Genomic DNA, 21,033 nt, shown 5'->3' on the forward strand with positions numbered 1-21,033 from the left:
GTTTTACAAAACGCTTCTTGCGGCACTGCAAAAATAGAAAAATAAACATAGTTTAAACAATGTAAACATTTAACTAATAAATATTAAACTTAACAAATGCTAAAATAAAAATAAAGAAAACATATAAAGAAAATCACATATAAAGAAAACATATAAATAAAACATATAGAGAAAACATATAAATAAAACAATTTAAAGAAAATCACATATAAATAAAATATATAAATAAAACATATTTAAAGAAAGTCACATATAAATAAAACATATAAAGAAAACATATAAATAAAACAATTTAAAGAAAATCACACATAAATAAAACATATAAATAAAACATATCAATAAAACATATAAATAAAACATATAATCTAAACATATAAATAAAACAATTTAAATCAAGAAAGGAAAAATAAAGAAAATAATTAAACATAAAGAAAGGAATTAAAAAAAACATATATAAAAGTTAACATTTAAAAAAGAACATTTAAAAAAAAAATACTTACGTCATCCTTATTATACCAAAGCGGCAATGCCACATGACTGGCATAAGAGTGAAGCAAAGATATGTCCTGCGGTCCTCCAGGAAAGGGAGCGTCCGTAGGCAACACCTCCGGGGCAGCCGCCATAGCAATGTCATCCTCGTCTGGCTCCCCTGGCATATGCGGCTGCTCTGGCATATGCTGCTCGTCGTACCCACCATCAGTCACATCATGGTGATCCTGATAGTTCAGGTACTCCACCTCCTGGGTCGGGTCAACCACCTGCGACTGTTCAGGATGCGCCTGAGAAGCCTCAGATGCCTGAGAAGTCCCTGAACCATCCGCCCTCCGACCTCTTCCCCTCTTTGGGATGTGCCCCCTTTGCCTCTCCCTCCGGTGGCTTTGAGTCATCGCACGCCTACCACCAATCATCCTAGATGGATCAATGGGCTCCTGATCGGCCATATCTACACATCATAAAATCAGTCATACAATCATCATTATGTCCATCATTCATAACCTAAACTAAAATCATCATTACAATCATCATTATGTCCATCATCCATAACCTAAAATCATTCATACACTAAAAAATCAATATACACTTAATATCATTCATTTCCATAACCTAATATCATTCATATAAACCTAACTAAACCTAAAACCATTCAGTATAACCATCATTTCAATATAATCATTATTATCATCATTTCAACATCATTCACATTTCCATAAACATAAACATAACTAAACCTAAAACCATCCAATATAATCATCATTTCAATATAATTTGTGTGCAACATTTCCATCATAACCTAAACATCATTCAATATAATTCTCATAACATAAACTAACTAAATAATCAATAAAATTGTCATTGAGGAATTTTATCAAACACTATGTGTGCAAAGTATAAAACATATTCAAATTGTGTTCATTTGCCACCATTCAAAGCCACATTGTCATTTAAACAGCATAGGCAACAACTACATTCGTTTATCAATTCAAAAACTACACATGCAATCGTTAAATTGTCAATTTTAAAATCAACCCTAACCACATGCAAACTACTCTAATTTTTTAAAAAATAAACCTAAACAAACTAACAATAACATTGCAATGATTAAGGGTACTTACTTGTGATAATGTGGTGATGATTGGCTTGCAATTCGTGAAAATGTGCTTTGGAGTGAATTTGGATGTGTTTGAAGCAAAAGAATGAAACTGGAAACTGCTTCTGTGCGTTCTGATTATGTTCAGAAAACTTCGGCAGTTAACTGCCGAGGAATTCCTCGGCAGTTAGCTGCAGCCGGATTTTTAATTCCTCGGCAGTTAACTGCCGAGGGGGCAAAAACGTATTTTACATGTGTGTCCCAGCCTTCTCTAATGTGTGAAGAGCAATTTTCTTTTTTTTTTTGTAAGTTCTGTAACTATCTATCAAACGATCTAGTACACTTTACGCACCCTTCAATTATTAAAACCTTGTCCTAACTCCTACCATTGCGTATTTGCTTTGGCTTGAAGCACTCATAACCTCCCATAACAAACCCAACTAACGAATTAGCTCAACAGGACAAGAATATAAATAAATCGAAAGCCAACAAACAATAATAATATGAAACTAAAACCAAACCGTGAAGCAAAGTAAACCAAAAAAGAAACTTACCAACAACGACAAATTCAATAGGAAACTTAGAAGGTGGTGTCTTGAAGGAAAACTCTGGACCTAAACCTCCACACCTGTAGAAGTAAGTAGTGTTTGGCTCCAATGGCCCAATCACAGTGTGGTGTATTTTTCCAGAATTGTAGAAAAAATATTGGTACGAGGTATGATCCCCCATTGTTTTTTCACTATACTCCCCTGCTTTGGTTCCATACTCAACCATAGTTTCTGTTTCCTTGTCTTCCGTTATCCATGACACTCTCATCTTATCTTTCCCCACCAATGAAATATGCACCTACAATATAACATAGTCAAAAATTAGATATTTTTAGGTACTAATTTAGATAGCAAAAAATGTCACAAACAATGTCACTAATCGTATAATAACCAATTTAACATCTCCGTGAGCTTAGCTCAGTTGATAGGGATAATGCATAATTTATGCAAGGTCTGAGATTCGAATCTCGTACACCACCAAAAAAATAATAACCAATTTAACTTATGATTATAGTCAAATTTGTTTTGAAATTTTTCGCTAAATGAGTTTGTGACCGGTTTATTTAGTGTGACGAAATATATGAATTGATTTAATTGAGTAGATAAATTTATCAATGAGTTAAGGTAACTAAAATTTATAATGAACCTGTTGAGGTTCTGAATTGGAGCGTTGATGGGGAGTGATGATGAGCTGACTAGCTGGTTGACGAACAAAATTGTTTCCTTGAGACATTAGAGGTTGTGGGAACAAAAGGAGGCATATAGCTTGCAATAGGATTGAGAACATAACTAGAGACTTTGCGCATTTTGCCATCAAGTTGTTTCAATTGATGCAATTTTTGAGCTAAGAGTAGAGGAGGGTGTTAGGTTTCTTTAAATGGAGTTGTGGTAGGAAGAGAATATGGAAATCATCAAAATATGATACTTTTTGAAAAGAATTTTGAGAGGGTAGTACATTACGTGCAGGGTGTTGCTTTGTGTTGCAATGGCTTAGAAGTTTGAAGAAGACCTGTGACAATCTATTGTCTTAAAGCAAGGACCACACACTTTATTGTACTTGCTTTTTAGATCTCTTTCTTTCTCTATTTGGACTATTTTCTTGGACACGTATGCATGCCTACAAATTACATGTCGGTATTCTTATTTGCAATGTTGAGGTTCTCATTTATGCACCATGGAATCAACTTAGACCATCACAAATTAGTAGAATATCCTTTTCTATTTTTTCTTGTGTAAATCGGATAACACAACCCTTTGGATAGGGCCACATGATGGGAAAGCTCGCTCTCATATTTTTAATGTAGAGACCAGGTTATATCATCAATGTGCTCTTGGATTAAAATTTAGTTAATTTGATACACGATTAAATTATTATTACAAAATTGAATTGAATTTACAATTAAAAATTGTATTTGAAATATCGGAATTGCGATTTTTTTTTCAAATGATATTTAAAAAGATATAAGAGCCGTTTATTGGAATGTATATAGAGTATTGGAGAACTCTACTATTATAAAATGAAGCTAATTAGAAATAAGAGACAATTAATAAGTACTATGTTATTTTCAGAAATGAGGCTCACTTAGGTATCTTGTAAATGATAGAAAAATGCGTAAAACGTTGAAGAATCTTATGACTTTAAGGTGGAGAGTTGATGTATCCTAAACAAAAACTTAGAGAGGAGAGGGTGCGGGCAATATAGATTTTAATAAAAATTGATATTTTTAAAAAAGGTCTGGTTAACCAGACATCTCAATTCAACGACTTCGAATGTAGTACCAACTAGGCAGCTATATTAATGTGTGTTTTGTTTTTTCCGAATGCAGACAATCTCAATCTATGAGATTCTTAAATTTTTTTTAAGAAACGTGGAGTCGGAAGAGTGCATTTACCTCAATTTATCTACTAATTATCCTGTTATCACACTCCCTGCGTCCCAAATTGTATGCCGCTTTAGGAAAAAAAATTGTCCCAAATTATAGGTCGCTTTACAATACCAATGCAACATTAATGTTACTTTTCCTATTATAACCTTAACTATTTATTACTCTCTCTTCTTTCAATTCTTTTATTTATCGTTCACATATTATTTATTAAGGATAATTTTGTAAAACAATTCATAATATCTCTTTTCCACACAACATTAATTGTATTTCTTAATACGTGTGAAATGCCCAAAACGTCATACAATTTAAGACGGAGGGAGTAGTACATATATTAAATAAAGTTGCTTTGTATTTTTTGAATGCAAAAACCAGGTAGCTTTTATTTGATAAATTTGTGAATAAAATACAAATCATTATCGATTTTTGGGCAAACCTATTTTAGTACGCATGTTAGGCTATAAACAATGACTTTGGATTTCAAATGTGACCTTATTGTTTGCGACACGTAATGTATTAAAATAGCTTTAGAATATGCTTCCACAAAAATAGAAAATGCTACTGAAAGTAGCATCAATCGCAACTACATCTGTTAAAGAATAAAAAAGTAAAAAAATTCTTTTGAAACAATCAACTTTTAAATTTTTAAAGTTGAACATTTAACTTCCAAGACAACTGTGTCCTAACCAGCTTAAAAAGCTCTTCTTTTAAAAAAAAATGATGATGAAACACGTTATTTCTAACTAAAAAATACCTTCTTTTTTTTGTTGCTAAAGAGAGTAAAAAATATTTTTAACTTGCGTATGATGCCATAGTTGGCATAAAAGAATATTTTTTTGGTCATTGTTGTTTAACAGCAAATATTTCAAGAACAGATACACAAGAGTATCCCAAACGATAATCACTCAAAACTTAAACCAAAACCAAAAGAGAAAGAAATTGTACTAATGTCTTTTACACTCAATCTTTACACTTAGAAATAAATATTGTCATGAGAAATTAGTGATAGATAGAATGAATGAAGTATGAAAACTTTAGGTGGGAGTTGTGATGGTTCGGTTTTCAAACCAAAATCAAGAATGATACTTTCCTGAACTAGGTAATGTGAGAGTTAAAATCCAATTACTCCAGATTGCACAAAGTGGAATTTTTATGTAGAGTAAATGTTGATCGTCCATAGCTTTTTCATTTCTCGCATTCAACTAATAATGACTTTCCCACGATATTATGTGATGTTACTTAAGAGTACATCTGGTTTGTATATATGCGAAAACAACAATCGTGCACACATTACAAAACATGATTTGCATGAAATAGTGAAATCTTGCACCAGTTCAAACCAGCTATAATTCTCTTTGATGAACGCTATTTGAACAATTAAAAATTGACAACATATAAAAATACAACACTTATAACTATTGATTTGACTTGAGAAGAGAAAAAAAACTAATAAACGAAACTGTATCTATATCGTACATAAATATGTTGTTGGACAACAAAATAGTTGTTCAAATAACATTTCACCTTCTCCCAAGTGATTTACTAAGATTTCAAATTAACATAGTACAATATAAGATATGTCCTTTCTTTGATTCATTGCCGTTTTTAGGTGGTCAAGGCCACCAAGTAACTGCATAAAGGTATCTTTCGGTACTTGCTGGTACACAAACTTATTACAAGCACTCTCTAATCAATTTGCAAAAACATACCAATAATTGATGGTGAATGGATGCAAATAATCAGAGACATTGCGAGTATATCTATTTAGTGTCATTATTCTTCCATGTAAAGCAGGAAAAATGATAGGCATTGGAAGAGTTGAATTACCTTGACATGCGAACTCAAGGAAAAATATCCAATACTATGAAGTACTGGAAACGCTGAACAGGGAAGACATTGAAGTCTATAAATGGACAAAAATCTGCAAGTAAATTATTATTTGTAAAGAATGAATTTTGCAATATCGTCGAGCCCTCCTTCCTCGTAACATTTGGCAATCCGTTCCAAATAGTCGTCCCAATTTCCCTCTATAGAAGCCAAATCTAACAAGAAAGCTGCTTCATCCAGTACAACCTGCAATTGATTTGAAAGTGAAAATAAGAAAGATTAACATAAATATCAGCAGGTGCCCTTGTCATTCATTTTCTATGCTGATAGCCATTATATTCAAATGTAATAGTTGACACTACGAAACCTGCGCAGGCGCCTTCCCTTTTTTAAGATCTTCTTGCCTTCCCTCTTCAGTCACCTTCTCCTTAATATACTCAATTTGCTCATCGTCCCATTGGGCTATATCAGCAACGTCCTAGCAAACAAATTTGACGGAAGAAGTACCCAAAAAGTATGAAATAGATGGGAATAAGTACAGAAATATAAAATATGAATGATAAAATCACACATAACTAAAAAATTCATACCCTATACATGCAGCCTAGAGTCCACCATGGTGATTTTAAAGCTCCCCTGGCAGCATCTTTAGCTTCTACTTTACGCCCAACCCTATATAATTGATTTTTTCGGCAAAAATAGCTCCTTAGAAGTTGAGAACAGGAAGTTCACATTTATCATTTTGACTTAATTTGAGCTGTAATAGAAAGTATTTACTACTACTAACCTCAACATAACCTCAGCATTGAACACAAAAGGTCGTGCAAATCCTGGAAAATGCTCCTTCTTTGTATAAAATTCCCCCGTTACTAAAGCTGAAACCTTCCACCCACAGACATATCCAATATGTATCAATTGACTCATGACTAATGCTCAAGGAACAAATAAAATGTGAAAGAATCTTATAAAGTTATATTACCTGATCTCCTTCATCAAAATGCCGCTTCACTTTGCGCTCTAAGACATCAGGAAATATACCAACCTAAAAATAGATTAGGTTCTTGCAATGATTGATTGTGAGAGTAACAATACAAGTTTACTAATTTATGGATACCTTTTTCAGAAGATAGCTGTCTAAGTTAGAAATCCCAGACTCGGCAAAATCACCCTTTCTATAAAGCTTTTCTCCAGCATCAGCTGAAGCCTTGAAGAGTTCTTCATTTCTCTCTTGACTGTCCTTCGCATCTTCTTCAACCAATATCCTGTGAATATATTGGTCTACCTGTATGAAGCAAATAAACAACTTGCATTAATCAACGTATATTATCGACTACCATATTCTTCAATCACATAGTATCATCACAGTAAACACAAGATGAAGTGTCAATTAGTCTATGTGTGTATATTATCAATTATCAACAATAGCCACCATGATCCTTACAGTCTTGGCTAAAAGCCACACTCCGTGTTTTTTCACTTCCACCACCGGCATTTCCAATCTGTAGGTGTTTGCAACTATGAGACTATAAGATTCAGAACAATAAATTAACCATGAAAAAGGGATGAAAATGGAGCCTCACTGGGGTGGAGCCGTGGGCCATCGCAGCAGTGCAGTTACAGAACCTGTGAAGAAAATAATCATAGAAAGTTTATAAACAATACCACAGAAGTTTAAGATTTAGGGCCTATTGGATTGACTTATTTGAGTTTCTCTATTGGCATAACCATATGTGCTACAGTTTAGGAGAGCTTATCGAAACAGCTTACGACATGTCAATAATTTGTTTACAGCTTATTTCTATAAGCTCTCGGCAATAGCTTATGAAAACAGCTTACAGCTTATAGTTTGACTTCATTTTATACTTTGTCATAGAAATAGCTTATACATTAGCACTCATATGATGAAGACTTAATTGAGTTGTTTATCTAAACAAAACCCTAGTTCTAAAAGCTATTAACTCTAAAATCCTTACCCGAGCTGTTTTTTGACAGGGGAATAGCAAGGGGGATTAATCCTTGCTTGGCACCCGGAGAAATAATTGTTTCACCTGTTATACACAAATCATAACAAACAAAAAATTATCACCTAATTAACATCAAACCCTAGAAGTACTTCAAATTTCAAACCAAATATGTTCATATACTCTATAGCATGGCTTCATACACCAAATTAATGAGTAAACACCCAAATTGGTCCTTGAAATTGTATGATTGTATCATTCTAGTCTCTAACATTATCAATATTTCAAAATGATGGGTCACGAGGGGAGTTTAGGGGATCATCCATATTGGGACAAGAGCAATCATATAAAGATAATTTGACACCACATCTTTACGCAAAACCTTAAACACATTAGGCTTATGGGTCCTCTCACTTATAAAGTACTTAACCTCCGCTTTTCTAATTCACACTAGCTACACAACACAAAATAATCTCTAAAATTGAAATTTATTAATCAAGTTCATCCCTCTAATAGTATTTGTAGGGACCGGAATGAGATTAAGTTGGTAATACCGATAATGAGTTTGAAATTAAGGGTCTGTTGTTTGGGAGGGGGGTGGGTTTGAAGGGCTAAGTCTACATCTTGATATATATTTGATATTTAAAAAAAAGAAAAAGAAAAGAACATCATGGTTAATGATTATATATATTAGTTAAATTATACTTAATTGATTTAAGAAAATATTTTATAGTGTCAGTAATTCAAAAAGAAAAGTAAATCCTCACCTTACTTCCCTTCCAAAATCCTCCATCCAAACAAACCCTAAGTGAATGATATCAGAGATGCATTTGATAACAGATTCAGACGGAGATACAAACTTGATTAGCAACATTTTGTAGTTTCATTGATCATCATTTAAGAATATTGATAATGTGTGGATTAGTTTGATACATCTATACAATTTCAATAACAACTTGGATATTTATTCCCAAAATAATGAAGGTCACATATTCAACTAACTACATTCACAAAATACAGATTCATAACTATTCTAAAGTTGAGTACAACAACAACAACAAAAAAAGCTGAATTTAGAAAAGGAAAAAAAAAAGGATAAAGTGGAAAAATGGTACCTCTGGTTTTCAAGATAGTCAAGAGTTGTGAAAGATGGTGAGGAGGTTGAGTTACAGCTACGTCCTTTACAAAAGAAACATGCTCTGCCACAATGGATAAAGTGAAGAATGGTAAAGGACGAACAATTAAAATAAGATGAGAGGAGAGAATAGTGTTACCAGGAATGGAGGAAGAAGAAGAGATGCGAAGAGAAGCTGCACGGTGGTTGAGAAACAGAGGCACGGCGTTGCTGCTGCGTGAACTTCCGCCACACAATACTCCGCCGCTCATCTTCATTTCTCTCGAGTTTTTTCTTTTTTATCCTCCTCCACACTCCCTATATCTGTTTTTCTTTTTTTCCGAAAAGTTTTTGTAAAAATAGAGCTTATAAATAATAATTAATAGTTAATAAGTTTTATTTTTAAGAATCAAAAATGGAATTATATTAACACAACCAGAGTCGTCTCCTTAGCACAAGGTGTGCTAAAGAGACCACTCAAAAGTACAGACTGTCAATAAAATAAATACAACAATAATGATTAGCCGATACTCAAACAATGCAACAAGTCCAACCACCATCTCTAACTACCAAATACAAAAGTGGTTTTTTTTTAGCCTTTAACCACCAATAAGTAGGCATGGCAATGGGGTGGGGTGGGGGCGGGTTTTGCCTTCCCCATCCCTTACTCTCATATACTTACCCGTTACTCTACCCATGCCTAATGGGGATGAGAAATTGAATCCCATCCACGTCCCCAATGGGTTCGGATATTCCCACCTCATCTCCATCCCCGCAGTGAATCAATTTTTTTTATAAAAAAAAAGAGTTTTTTTAAGCTTTAATGGTAATGTTGTAATGCATTATCCAACAATTTGCGCTCATTTTAACATTTTCTTACCAAATAATTTGGTTGCTCCTTTAACTATCAATGAAAGTTCTTATATAATGACAATTATCAAACCAAATAATATGGTATATCATTATCAACCCCCTCAACAAAAACAAAAATATGACCTTTCTACATTCGGATAGGGTTTGGGTATGGGTTTGGGGTGGGAACATATATCCCTGTTACCCGTCCCGTACCCATATATTGAAATCGGGGAAAACCCAAACCTAGTCAAATCGGGGAAAACCCGTCAAATCGGGGTTGGTTTGGGTGGGTACCCATGGGCATGGATTTTGTTGCCATTCCTACCAATAAGAATGAAACTTAACTTTATCCATAAGCTCTGGAATGGATGTATGTGAATTATTAAAAAAACATGTTGTTTCTTTCATTCCAAATTAACCAGGCGCACAATAGCCAAAAAAGCTAAGGAAAAATCGACGAGCCTTCATACCACCCAAGTAATGAGTAAACTAAAGGAAATGAGCATGAAGACCGTGAGGATCTACTTTAGCCACACATATCCAAGACCGAACCAGCTGCCAAAGAGGGCCAAAAGTGGCGCAATGAAGAAATAGATGAGGGGGAGTTTCAACTTGCCCACACGCCGCCGCACAAGATGCAGCTTCGGTTGACATAATGCCGCAGTTGAATAAATTAGATTTGGTCGGTAACCTGTCATGGAGCAAGCGCCAAGCTAGGATAGACACCTTCAAGGAAACTTAATAGTTAATAAGTTAACTGTAATATGTAAAACTAAAGATTCTAGTTACTGATTTTTGGTGGTAGTTGCAGTTTAAACCCGAACCTTACATATATTATGCAAGGTCTCTACCAACTGAGTTAAGCTTACGATAACAGATTCTAATAATTGATTAATATAAAATAAAATTCTTAATTCAAAATAAAATTTGTATCAATTAATATAAAATTTACTTTAAAAAGACACCCTTAATTTACAACAAAGTGGTGAAGTATTGTTACTAAACATGACTTTTTAGCAATACGAGCTTACAAGTTATAAGTTAATTTGTTGGTCAGGCCAATGAGACCCTAATAAAATGCAAAATTGGTTATACATAATTGTTAAGTTGAATATCTTTTATGGTGACACGCGTTCAAATTTGTGGTCTTCCAATTAATATGTGTTTATAACGAAGCTTATTACTTCGTTTGAATGAATACAAGTTGAAATCAAAGTTATAGCTAAGTAGTATAAAAAAAATGTGGTGGCCAGTTATAGTAGTATAAAAAAAAATGTGGTGGCCAGGGTTCGAACCCCAGAGACCTTGCATATTTTATGCATTGTTCCTATCAACTGAGTTAAGCTCACGAGGACGCGTGTATATATATATATATATATATATATATATATATATATATATATATATATATATATATATATATATATATATATATAGGGGATGTATCAAATAAGAGGAGTAATTAAAATGAGAGATGAGAGGAGTGCATAATAGCCATTAGATTAAATTAATGGTTAGAATTAATTCAGTTGTAAAATTTGCTGACACCATCAAATCTCTCTCGCCATGAATCATCTCTGCTTCCTCGTATTCTCTCTTCCGTTCAATATTTGTGAGAAGCATTGCAGATCCAACTCAACCCAGATCATATGAGTTTATTGCTACTTTTTCTAGATATTTATTATGATCAATATCAGCCATGTTTATTCATCCAAAGTTGTAGCCACCACATTTTGGTGTCATAGTCGTAAAAATGTGATAATTGATGGAATAAAAACGATTATAAAATGGGAGGACAATTTTCGTGCGTGGGATATAGTCCCAACATTTCTCCAACTTCCACATAGCATAATGAGAGAACATGAAAATATTAGCAAAGCATAAAACACACATTTGTTAAAATGTTTTGACCATAGTATGTAAGTATATGGATCTCTTTTGATTAGGCATGTCAATGGGGCGGGGTGGGGACGGGTTTTACCTTCCCCGTCCCCATACTCGATTCTCATATACTTACCCGTTACCCTACCCATACCCAACGGGGATGAGAAATTGAATCTCATCCCCATCCCCGACGGGTTCGGGTATCCCCGCCCCATCCCCATCCCCACATTGAATTATTTTTTTTATTAAAAGATAGAAGTTTTTTGGCATCCCCAAGAGCAATGTTGTAATACATTATCTAACAATGGTCTCACTTTAACATTTGTTTGACGGAATGAGTTAGTTGATCTTTAAATATCAATGGTAGTTTTTATTAACACGACAATTATCAAACAAAATAACATGAAATATCAACATAAATTAATTTTTTACATTTGGGACTGGTTTGGGTATGGGTTCGGGGTGGGTACCTGTATACCCGTTACCCGTCCCATACCCGTGTTTTGAAATCGGGGAAAATTCATACCCATACCCAAACCCAGTCAAAACGGGGAAAACCCGTCAAATTGGGTTTGGTTCGGGTGGGTAACCGCGGGTATGAATTTTGTTGTCATGCCTATTTTTGATATAGAAGCAGACACGCAAACATGTTGTGCACTGAAAGAGTAAAAAATTAACGTTATTAATGAATGTATTGTTACGCTCAAATCATCGCATCACTATCAACGTGGCTAAAACTCTATCTTATGGAATTTTTTGAACTGTGGAATGCTTTCATGTAAGTTTAGACGTTTTGATCACTAACAGAAAGATACACATTAAATTACTAACTAATCATCAATCACTTCAAAGAGTTTAATGGTTAATTTATTTCAATATTTTGTTATTGTTTAATTATTTAATTGCAAACCAAAATTTATTTTTGGAGTCGGTATAAATTGATATAAATTGATTCATTCTTTTTTTTTTTTTATAAAAGGTTAAATATCTAGCTATTTCTCATGATTTTGTAGAGACTGCTCTTTGTATTACGGGTTTACATAACCTCGATCAATGCATATAACTTATTGCCCTCTAAAAAAACTATATTGAAACAACCAATTAAGAGTTTTTTTTAGCAATAATATCTAGAAACAACGGTTAATCAACATCACTCAAATTAAGAATCAATGTCTTGTTTTTAATGGGGAAATATATTATTTATAAGGGTGAAGTCTAAACCGAAAACGAGGTCCACGGGTCGAATACCCTCTAAGTGGGAGACTATTGACGCTCAAAATCCCGATAGTAAATGCTCACATGGCAAGAGTAATGTTCCAAAGAGTAACGGTTCACGTCTTGACATTTGGTCCTGCTCACATGCCTCGACTCCCACTTTAAAACCAAAACCTTATTTGCAAATACAATACATTTCACAAATTCCAAATCTCATGAGACCTTACGTTGAAGACATTGTGAATGTTAGAGGGGATGGTAATTGTGGTTTCCGGGTCTTAGCTAGGCACATGGGATTTAATGAGGAAGATCATGTTTTGGTTCGTCATGCACTTATTAATGAGTTGAAAACTCACAAGAGTGACTACTTGCCGATATATGCTACCGAGAGCCGTTACAAACTTATCTTGGATGGTTTAAACCCTCCAACAAGTCAAAGTGGTATTGCGCCTCTAGAGAAGTGGTTGACCACTCCGGATGTGGGTCACATTATTGCTAGTTGCTACAATAGAGCGGTTGTTCTATTGACTTTGCCCGAAATGGGTGGTTCATGTGAGACATATTTTCCAATCCGGAGTGCTCCACCACTTAAGCCACATTCCAACATAATGTGTCTTTGCTTGATTCCCGACCACTTTCTTCATGTGAAGTTGAAAGAAAATTGTCCACTACCACCTCCTCCTACGGAGTGGATGACTCACAAGATTGGTGAGGCGGAGAAATGGCTTTTTGAGTTTTTGGATAGACAAGCCGCCTTCAATGAGCTCATGTCTAAGGAGCCAAAGCCGCCAAAGAAACCAACAAATGAGCAAAATCCTATTACTTTGGACACTCCGGAAAAGCCAAAGCAAGAGTTCGAAGTCATGGATGAAGACAAAGATTATGCACTATCACTAGTCTAGTTAGATAGGTTATGACACTTTTGGGTCGGTAGGTGTTCGTCCTATTTTTTGGTGGTATTACACCCCGACATATTTTTTGGTGGCCGATTGTGTAATTTGGATATTTATGGCCAATATGTAACAAATATTATATATTATAGAAATATATGAAATGAATTATTTTTTTGGTGGCCGGTTATGTCACAACATTTATTGCTCGCATTACGTAATTTAAGGATGAATTTCGGTCATTTTGACCGTTTATGTGAGATTATGTAATTTTATAAATTTAAGGACAAATTTGTGTAATTTGGATCGTTTACGTGTCATTAAGGGTGTTTAAGTGATTACGGGCCATTACCAGTGAATTTGTGAAATTTGGACTGTTTGGATCGTTGTGTGATTACGTGATTGTGAGAAAAACGGTGTTTTTGTGTAATATTGTTCGATTATGTCTTATTATCCGATAATCTTGTTAAACTCGCATAATTCGATTAAGTTATGAATGTGACGTGATTACGGCTCATTTTTAACTTTACAATTAAATGCAGTTTCTGGTTCCTGCTATGAACGTGAGTTAACTCACGCTAGTACAAATGGCAACGTGAGTTAACTCACGCTAACTCATGCTGCAATTAACATTAGCGCATGTTAAGTCACGCAACGTGAGTTTACATACGTTACCATTTACTAGCGTGAGTTAACATGCCTAGGGGTATATACGTAATTTACTTTGGGAATGAGCAAATCCATTTGGGTAAAGAGCAGGACTCTTAGAACACTTGTATCCTTAAACTTATCAATTAAGAACCTCTTGAAGATCTAACTTGAGTCCTTGATTAATCTTTCAAGTTTATTTTTTGAAAAGTAAGTTTATTTGTCTTGTTTTGACACTTATAATTATTTATAGCAAGTATACGAGAACTTCGTTAACAACTAAAAATGAAAATAGACTATCAGCTTCTTGCAAATGCTTTCTTTACATTGAAAAGATTTCTCCATACAGTATGTTTGGTACAAGGTTATGTGAAAGGATTTAACTTCTTGAAGTGTTGTTGGGTTTAATTTAAAGCAAGAGTTTAATTTTGAATGATTATAAAAGCATTCCAAGTTATTATAAGGTGGCGATGTAAATATCATAAGTTTTAGAAAACATTTGGAGCATCTTACATAAATCTTACATGAGAAACATGAGCTTACATTGCCACCTTAATTAATATCTCAGCTTCTCTTGGTGCCAGTCTCGAACTGTGTACCTTAAAGTTGAAGTGTGACCTTACAACCATTGGCTTCACAGGAAACTTGGCAATATCTCAGCTTCTAAAAACAAAAATAAAAACGTTTCATTTAACTACTCTCAACAAGTAAAAAATATGTCACGTGTAAAAATCAAATCAAAATATAGACTATAAGAATTCAATGTGCTAAAAGATTTAACGAACAGAGCATGAATAGAAATTCCCATGTCGTGTGTAAAAATCAAATAAGAATTCAAGCTACTATCCACGTGGCTAAAAGATTTAACCAAACAGAGAATGAAGACAGTGATCCACAACTATGCTAAGACTAAAACAAAATCCAAAATCCAGTTTAAAGCCAGTGAACATAAGCAGCACCAATATCCACGTGGCTAAAAGATTTAACCAAACAGAGCATGAAGACAGTGATCCACAACTATGCTAAGACTAAAACAAAATCCAGTTTAAAGACAGTGAACATAAGCAGCACCAATGGCAGTAGTTTAAAGACAATGAACATAAGCAGCACCAATGGCAGTAGTAGTTGTCTTCAAGCTTCAATATAGCATCTTGCCTTAGGCAGACCATGGCTGGCCTTCCGCCTGCATCAGATCATCCCAATGCTCACTCATGCCTAGGTAATCCACAGCACCTTCAGGTTCACTGATAAAACAGTACCAAGTACCAGTTATTTAACTTAGAAAATAAATAATGAAATGCCAAAAAAAGTTGGTGAAAATTAGCATGTGAAAATTGGCATAAGCAGTTTTCTAAGTTTTCAGCATAAATAATGTGGCCTCTCACTATGGGAAACCATAAGTATACGTCTCTCCCATGTTACATTCAGTACCATCAAAAAAGATCCAATGGTTAATGATTGAAGAATAACGTGACTGGATTGAGCCATGGTCTACTTATAAGGATTTCGTTGAATCTATAAAGTTTACATTCCATATAAATCACGATAATTTATTATGATTCCAACCAGATCACCATTAATTCAAACATCAATCACTTAATCCCATGCAAAAAAATTAGACATATCATAACAACTACTAAACAATCAATCACATAATAGGTTAAAGAACCTAAGGGTGTGAAAAGCCATAGGACGAATGGTTAGGAAATCCTGAAATTTAATTCATAACAGGGGAACTAAGCATCAAAGAGAAAAATATTAGACTGGCCAACTAGACTCTCTATTGCATATAAAGTTTACATTCCATATAAATCACGATAATCTATTACGATTCCGACCAGATTACCATTAATTCAAACATCAATCACTTAATCCCATGCAAAAAAATTAGACATCTCATAAGTACTAAAAAATCAATCACATAATAGGTTAAAGAACCTAAGGGTGTGAAAAGCCATCGGGACGACTACCGTTAGGAATCCTGAAATTTAATTCATAACAGGGGAAGCATCAAAGAGAAAAAATATTAGACTGGCCAACTAGACTCTCTATTGCATATGTAAAGTTTACATTCCATATAAATCACGATAATCTATTATGATTCCGACCAGATCACCATTAAATCAATCATCAATCACTTAATTCCATGCAGAAAAAATTAGACATCTCATAACTACTAAAAAATCAATCACGTAATAGGTTAAAGAACCTAAGGGTAGAGAAAAATATTAGGCTGCCCATTTTATTCATACATATTTAAGATAGGAGTGAGTAATCTTAAAAATAAAATAAAAAGGTAATCTTATATATAATATACAAATGCAAAGAAGTGTTGCACCCAAATTCTAGAAAAACCCCAGGCTTATCCATGTTTTTTTACTAAGATCCCCCCACATGGGCGTCAAAATTCTAGGCCATGTGTCATTTCTAGCCATTGATGATATCCAACAATCAAACCATGTCATTTGTATCAAAGTTACTTCTATCAAAATCATTATGCAAATCTTATTATTATCCAAATCTTTGATGCATTATTAAGCAGCAATAAAAAGATTGTGTTAACCTAGATAAGAAAACAATGATTTAGTTGTCATGTCAGTATATCATTATTGGTTAGGGAGATGAGTATGATTATTTAGAGAAAACTGTACAAAATTCTGAACCTAAGAATGGTGTAGAAAAGACTGAAATCTGATGATAGAGTTCATAGTCGAAACTTGAAGGATGATGATGATGTTGATCATTGGTTCAAGCATTCAAAATCTAGAGATGGTTCACTAGGAAATCGGTATCTGGCAGATTTCAGAGTAAATAGACATGACACTAACTATCACAAAGGATATTCTTATAATAGTGTCCTAGCAATGAAAAATATTTTGATTAAGAGGAGATTAAGCTAGCTGCAAAACAAAGGGTATAAACTATGGTTTCTCAGTTGCCTCAAGGGGTCCTGTTAAGATTCAGATAAGAACTTGGAGAACCCTCCTTTAAAAACTAGCTATCAAGTGGAAAGAACCAAACATCTAAAGTACCCCACCACGATGCAAGACTAAGTCACCTCACAATTCCGAATCCCCTATTTGATTCAAGCCATTATGTCATGGCCAATGCCTAAAAGTATGATTGGAGTTGTGTTCTTTTAGGCCTAATATGTAAGTTCATAGTGGGGTATGATGAAATAACTGAACCACTGATTGTGTTAAATAAAAAAGATGCTTTCGAGTGGGGTGAAATGAATCAGCTGTGAAAGCATTTAATGCCTTAAAATCAAAGTCACCCGCTTCCTAATTTTCCAAGTCATTCAAGATCAATTGAAATGCATCCAGGAGTGGGATAAAAGCCATATTGATGCAGGAAAAAAGGCATGTTGCAATTTACAGAATGTCTATAGATGCGCAGGCACTTGAATATAAGATACATATTAATTTATTAAGCCAGCCAAATAAACTAAAGTGGAGACAATCACAAGTAAAATGATGAGGCTATATTGACTGATAGGGACGATCATATTGGTCATTACTTGTGATTAGAATGATATGGTAAAGATATTTGAGAGGGAATACTAATTACTAAAAGAGTGACTGATAGTTCGGATATTGGCATGTGAAAATTGGCATAAGCAGTTTTCTAAATTTTCACAAACAGTTTCACAATACAAATGAGGTTATTCTTATAAATGAAGTTATAAGACTTACAGTAAAATAGAATCAACCCCTAGTTTCCTAACAGCTATTGAAAGATGCTTCTCAGTCTCCTTAATCTGTCTCTTGTACCCTAAGAGAAGAGATCAAAATACAGTTAAAAACCATTCAAAAAATAACTAAATAAAATAAAATAACACATTCAAAAAATAACTAAAATAAAATAACTAATATAAAATAACTTACTCTTAGCCCTGGGAGTTCTCCTAGCCCTGTGAAGTTCCTTGTTGATCTGTTTCAGACGCCTCATAAGCTCACGGACAACTTTGGCCTCAGCAGACCTCTTCTCCCTCTCCGCAACTCTCCAAGCCTCGGCTGCAGCTGCAGCCTTCTCAGCTGCAGAAGATGCAGCAATCTCAGCAAGGATGATTGCTCTTTCGAGCTTGGCAGATCTGCCTTGCTGAAACCTAGCCCTAGCAAGGGCATGGAGACTCCTCTGGCAAAAACCTGAAAAAGAAAGAAAAACACAACAACAACATCAGATATCAAAACTACAAAAATATCACAATTTAAATTCGATCGTTCGAACAAGAGATGAACTCGATCGTTCGAACTCGAACAAGAGATGAACTCGAAATGAACTCGAACTATCGTTCGAACTCGAACAAGAGATGAACTCGAACAATCGTTCGAACTCGAACAAGAGATGAACTCGATCGTTCGAACAAGAGATGAACTCGATCGTTCGAACAAGAGATGAACTCGATCGTCGAACAAGAGATGAACTCGATCGTTCGAACAAGAGATGAACTCGATTGTTTGAACTCGATCGTTCGAACAAGAAATGGATACGAGAGAAGAAATCAAAATCAATGGATAAACAAACAAACGAATCAGAGAAAATTACCTCATTCTTCTTCTTCGTCATGATCTGGTGATCTGAAAGTGTTGAGAGTGTTTGTTCTGATTGGTGATTTGAAAGTGTTGAAAGTGTTTGTTCTGATTGGTGTAGTGTTTGTTATTGCAGTGAGAGTAAGCATATATGCTTTCCTCCAAAAATTCAAAAATCCCGCGCGTTGGCGTATCGGATCTGGTAGCGCGTATCGGATCGGATCTATTGTGTTGGGCTTTCGGGCTGAAAGCCCAAACAATTTGATGAAAGAAAAAAGAAAACGAGAGAATTTTTTTATTTAAATATAAATAAAAAAATAAACATAAAATCGTAAAATCGAAGAGGAAGAAGGGAATACATAGGATCGGATCTATGTGGTTTATTGGGCGGTGAGGAAGAAGGGAATTTTTTTTTTTATATTGTGTATTGTTGTTGTGTGTTTTGGAATACATAAGTTTTGTGAAGAGGAAGAAGGAAGATAGAACTTGAGGTGAGGTTGGGAATTGATGATAGATAAGGTAGAAGGAGGAAGTTTTGTGAAGAGGGAGACGGATGAATCTATCATGGTAGAGTTTTGGGAAGATTCTATAGAAGAGAGAAACGCAGAGAGGAGGAGGAGGGCGCATATATATGACATTATGAATGAAAACAATTGTGAATGAAAAGAAGTGAATGAGAGTATTTAAAAGCAACGCAGCCGCACCAACACAAACTAGGGTTAAATATGTTGACCGGACAACAACATAGTACAGGATTTGATGTGATGAGTCCAGCCCATTAATCTTTTTAGTTTCATTTTTATTTTTTAACTTTTATTATTATTTTAAATAGTAAATATTACTAATAGTTAGGAACAAATTAACACTTAATAAACACTGTATTAGTAGTATAACTGTACTACCCTGGAATAATCAATTAATCGAAAGTTTGCAGTGTTTTAGGGTAGTATTATTTTGACCTGTACTCGTTTCCATTTAAACAAACACTTTGGTTATCAAAAATCATGGATTTTCAATTCGATCAGACATACTTTTTAATATTAATTTTGGCATTTTTTTTGCAAAATATTTTCTTTCCACTAGGTTATACACAAAAAAAATAAAAAACAGAAAAATCAGTAGTGAAAACAACATTGGACTTACAGATTTCTAATTTTAGATTTTTTTTTTGAAAGAAAAAAATCTAAAATTAGAAATCTGTAAGTCCCTCTGTTTTTTTATTATAAAGAAATTTTGAATTTTAAGTTCATTCAATTAATGATGTATGTGGTAAAATTGATCAATATTTGACAAGAACATTTAAAACCATTTTTTCTCTTCCTCACTTAATTTAACATTTTCTTACCAAATAATTTGGTTGCTCATTTAACTATCAATGAAAGTTCTTATATAATGACAATTATCAAACCAAATAATATGGTATATCATTATCAACCCCCTCAACAAAAAAAAAATGACCTTTCTACATTTGGGTACGGTTTGGGGTTGGTACATATATCCCCGTTACCGGTCCCGTACCTGTATATTGAAATCGGGGAAAACCCAAACCCAGTCAAATTGGGGAAAACCCATCAAATCGGGGTTGGTTTGGGTAGGTACCCATGGGCATGGGTTTTGTTGCCATGCCTGCCAATAAGAATGAAACTTAACTTTATCCATAAGCTCTGGAATGGATGTATGTGAATTATTAAAAAACATGTTGTTTCTTTCATTCCAAATTAACCAGACGCACAATAGCCAAAGAAGCTAAGGAAAAATCGACGAGCCTTCATACCACCCAAGTAATGAGTAAACGAAAGGAAATGAGCATGAAGACCGTGAGGATCTACTCTAGCCACACATATCCAAGACCGAACCAGCTGCCAAAGAGAGCCAAAAGTGGCGCAATGAAGAAATAGATGAGGGGGAGTTTCAACTTGCCCACACGCCGCCACACAAGATGCAGCCTCGGTTGACATAATGTCGCGGTTGAATAAATTAGATTTGGTCGGTAATCTGTCACGGAGCAAGCACCAAGCTAGGATAGACACCTTCAAGGAAACTTAATAGTTAATAAGTTAACTGTAATATGTAAAACTAAAGTTTCTA

General features: G+C 34.4%; 2 protein-coding genes and 1 long non-coding RNA gene across 4 annotated transcripts; 1 reads left to right on the forward strand and 2 right to left on the reverse strand.

Moving 5' to 3' along the window:
* Positions 1 to 5,466: 5,466 nt before the first annotated feature.
* Positions 5,467 to 9,205, reverse strand: LOC146910718 (protein IN CHLOROPLAST ATPASE BIOGENESIS, chloroplastic-like). 2 transcript variants are annotated; one of them, XM_085724772.1, is made up of 11 exons: positions 9,082 to 9,205; positions 8,923 to 9,006; positions 7,820 to 7,894; positions 7,427 to 7,469; positions 7,288 to 7,345; positions 6,961 to 7,128; positions 6,826 to 6,888; positions 6,634 to 6,728; positions 6,437 to 6,518; positions 6,214 to 6,324; positions 5,467 to 6,092 (listed from the first exon to the last, which is right to left on the reverse strand). In XM_085724772.1, exons 1-11 carry the CDS (start codon positions 9,197 to 9,199, stop codon positions 5,955 to 5,957), a joined length of 1,035 nt encoding a protein of 344 aa, XP_085580898.1. In that variant the 5' UTR covers positions 9,200 to 9,205; the 3' UTR covers positions 5,467 to 5,954. The 2 variants fall into 2 exon arrangements, with proteins under 2 accessions (XP_085580898.1, XP_085580897.1); XM_085724771.1 differs by having other exon boundaries at positions 8,923 to 9,205.
* Positions 9,206 to 13,090: 3,885 nt separating this feature from the next.
* LOC146910719 (uncharacterized) lies at positions 13,091 to 13,777 on the forward strand. Its single transcript, XM_085729457.1, has one exon. The coding sequence runs from the start codon at positions 13,091 to 13,093 to the stop codon at positions 13,775 to 13,777; it is 687 nt and encodes a 228-aa protein (XP_085585583.1).
* A 1,411-nt stretch (positions 13,778 to 15,188) lies between these two features.
* Positions 15,189 to 19,602, reverse strand: LOC146910720 (uncharacterized). The gene is made up of 4 exons (XR_015018203.1): positions 18,962 to 19,602; positions 18,301 to 18,561; positions 18,109 to 18,187; positions 15,189 to 15,657 (listed from the first exon to the last, which is right to left on the reverse strand). It is a non-coding gene; the product is annotated as an uncharacterized LOC146910720 (long non-coding RNA).
* Between the last annotated feature and the right edge of the window lie 1,431 nt (positions 19,603 to 21,033).

The sequence above is a fragment of the Medicago sativa genome, chromosome 7 (assembly GCF_051527215.1).
Source record: "Medicago sativa cultivar Bolivia chromosome 7, Bolivia_mono, whole genome shotgun sequence".
NCBI classification, from domain to species: Eukaryota; Viridiplantae; Streptophyta; class Magnoliopsida; order Fabales; family Fabaceae; genus Medicago; species Medicago sativa.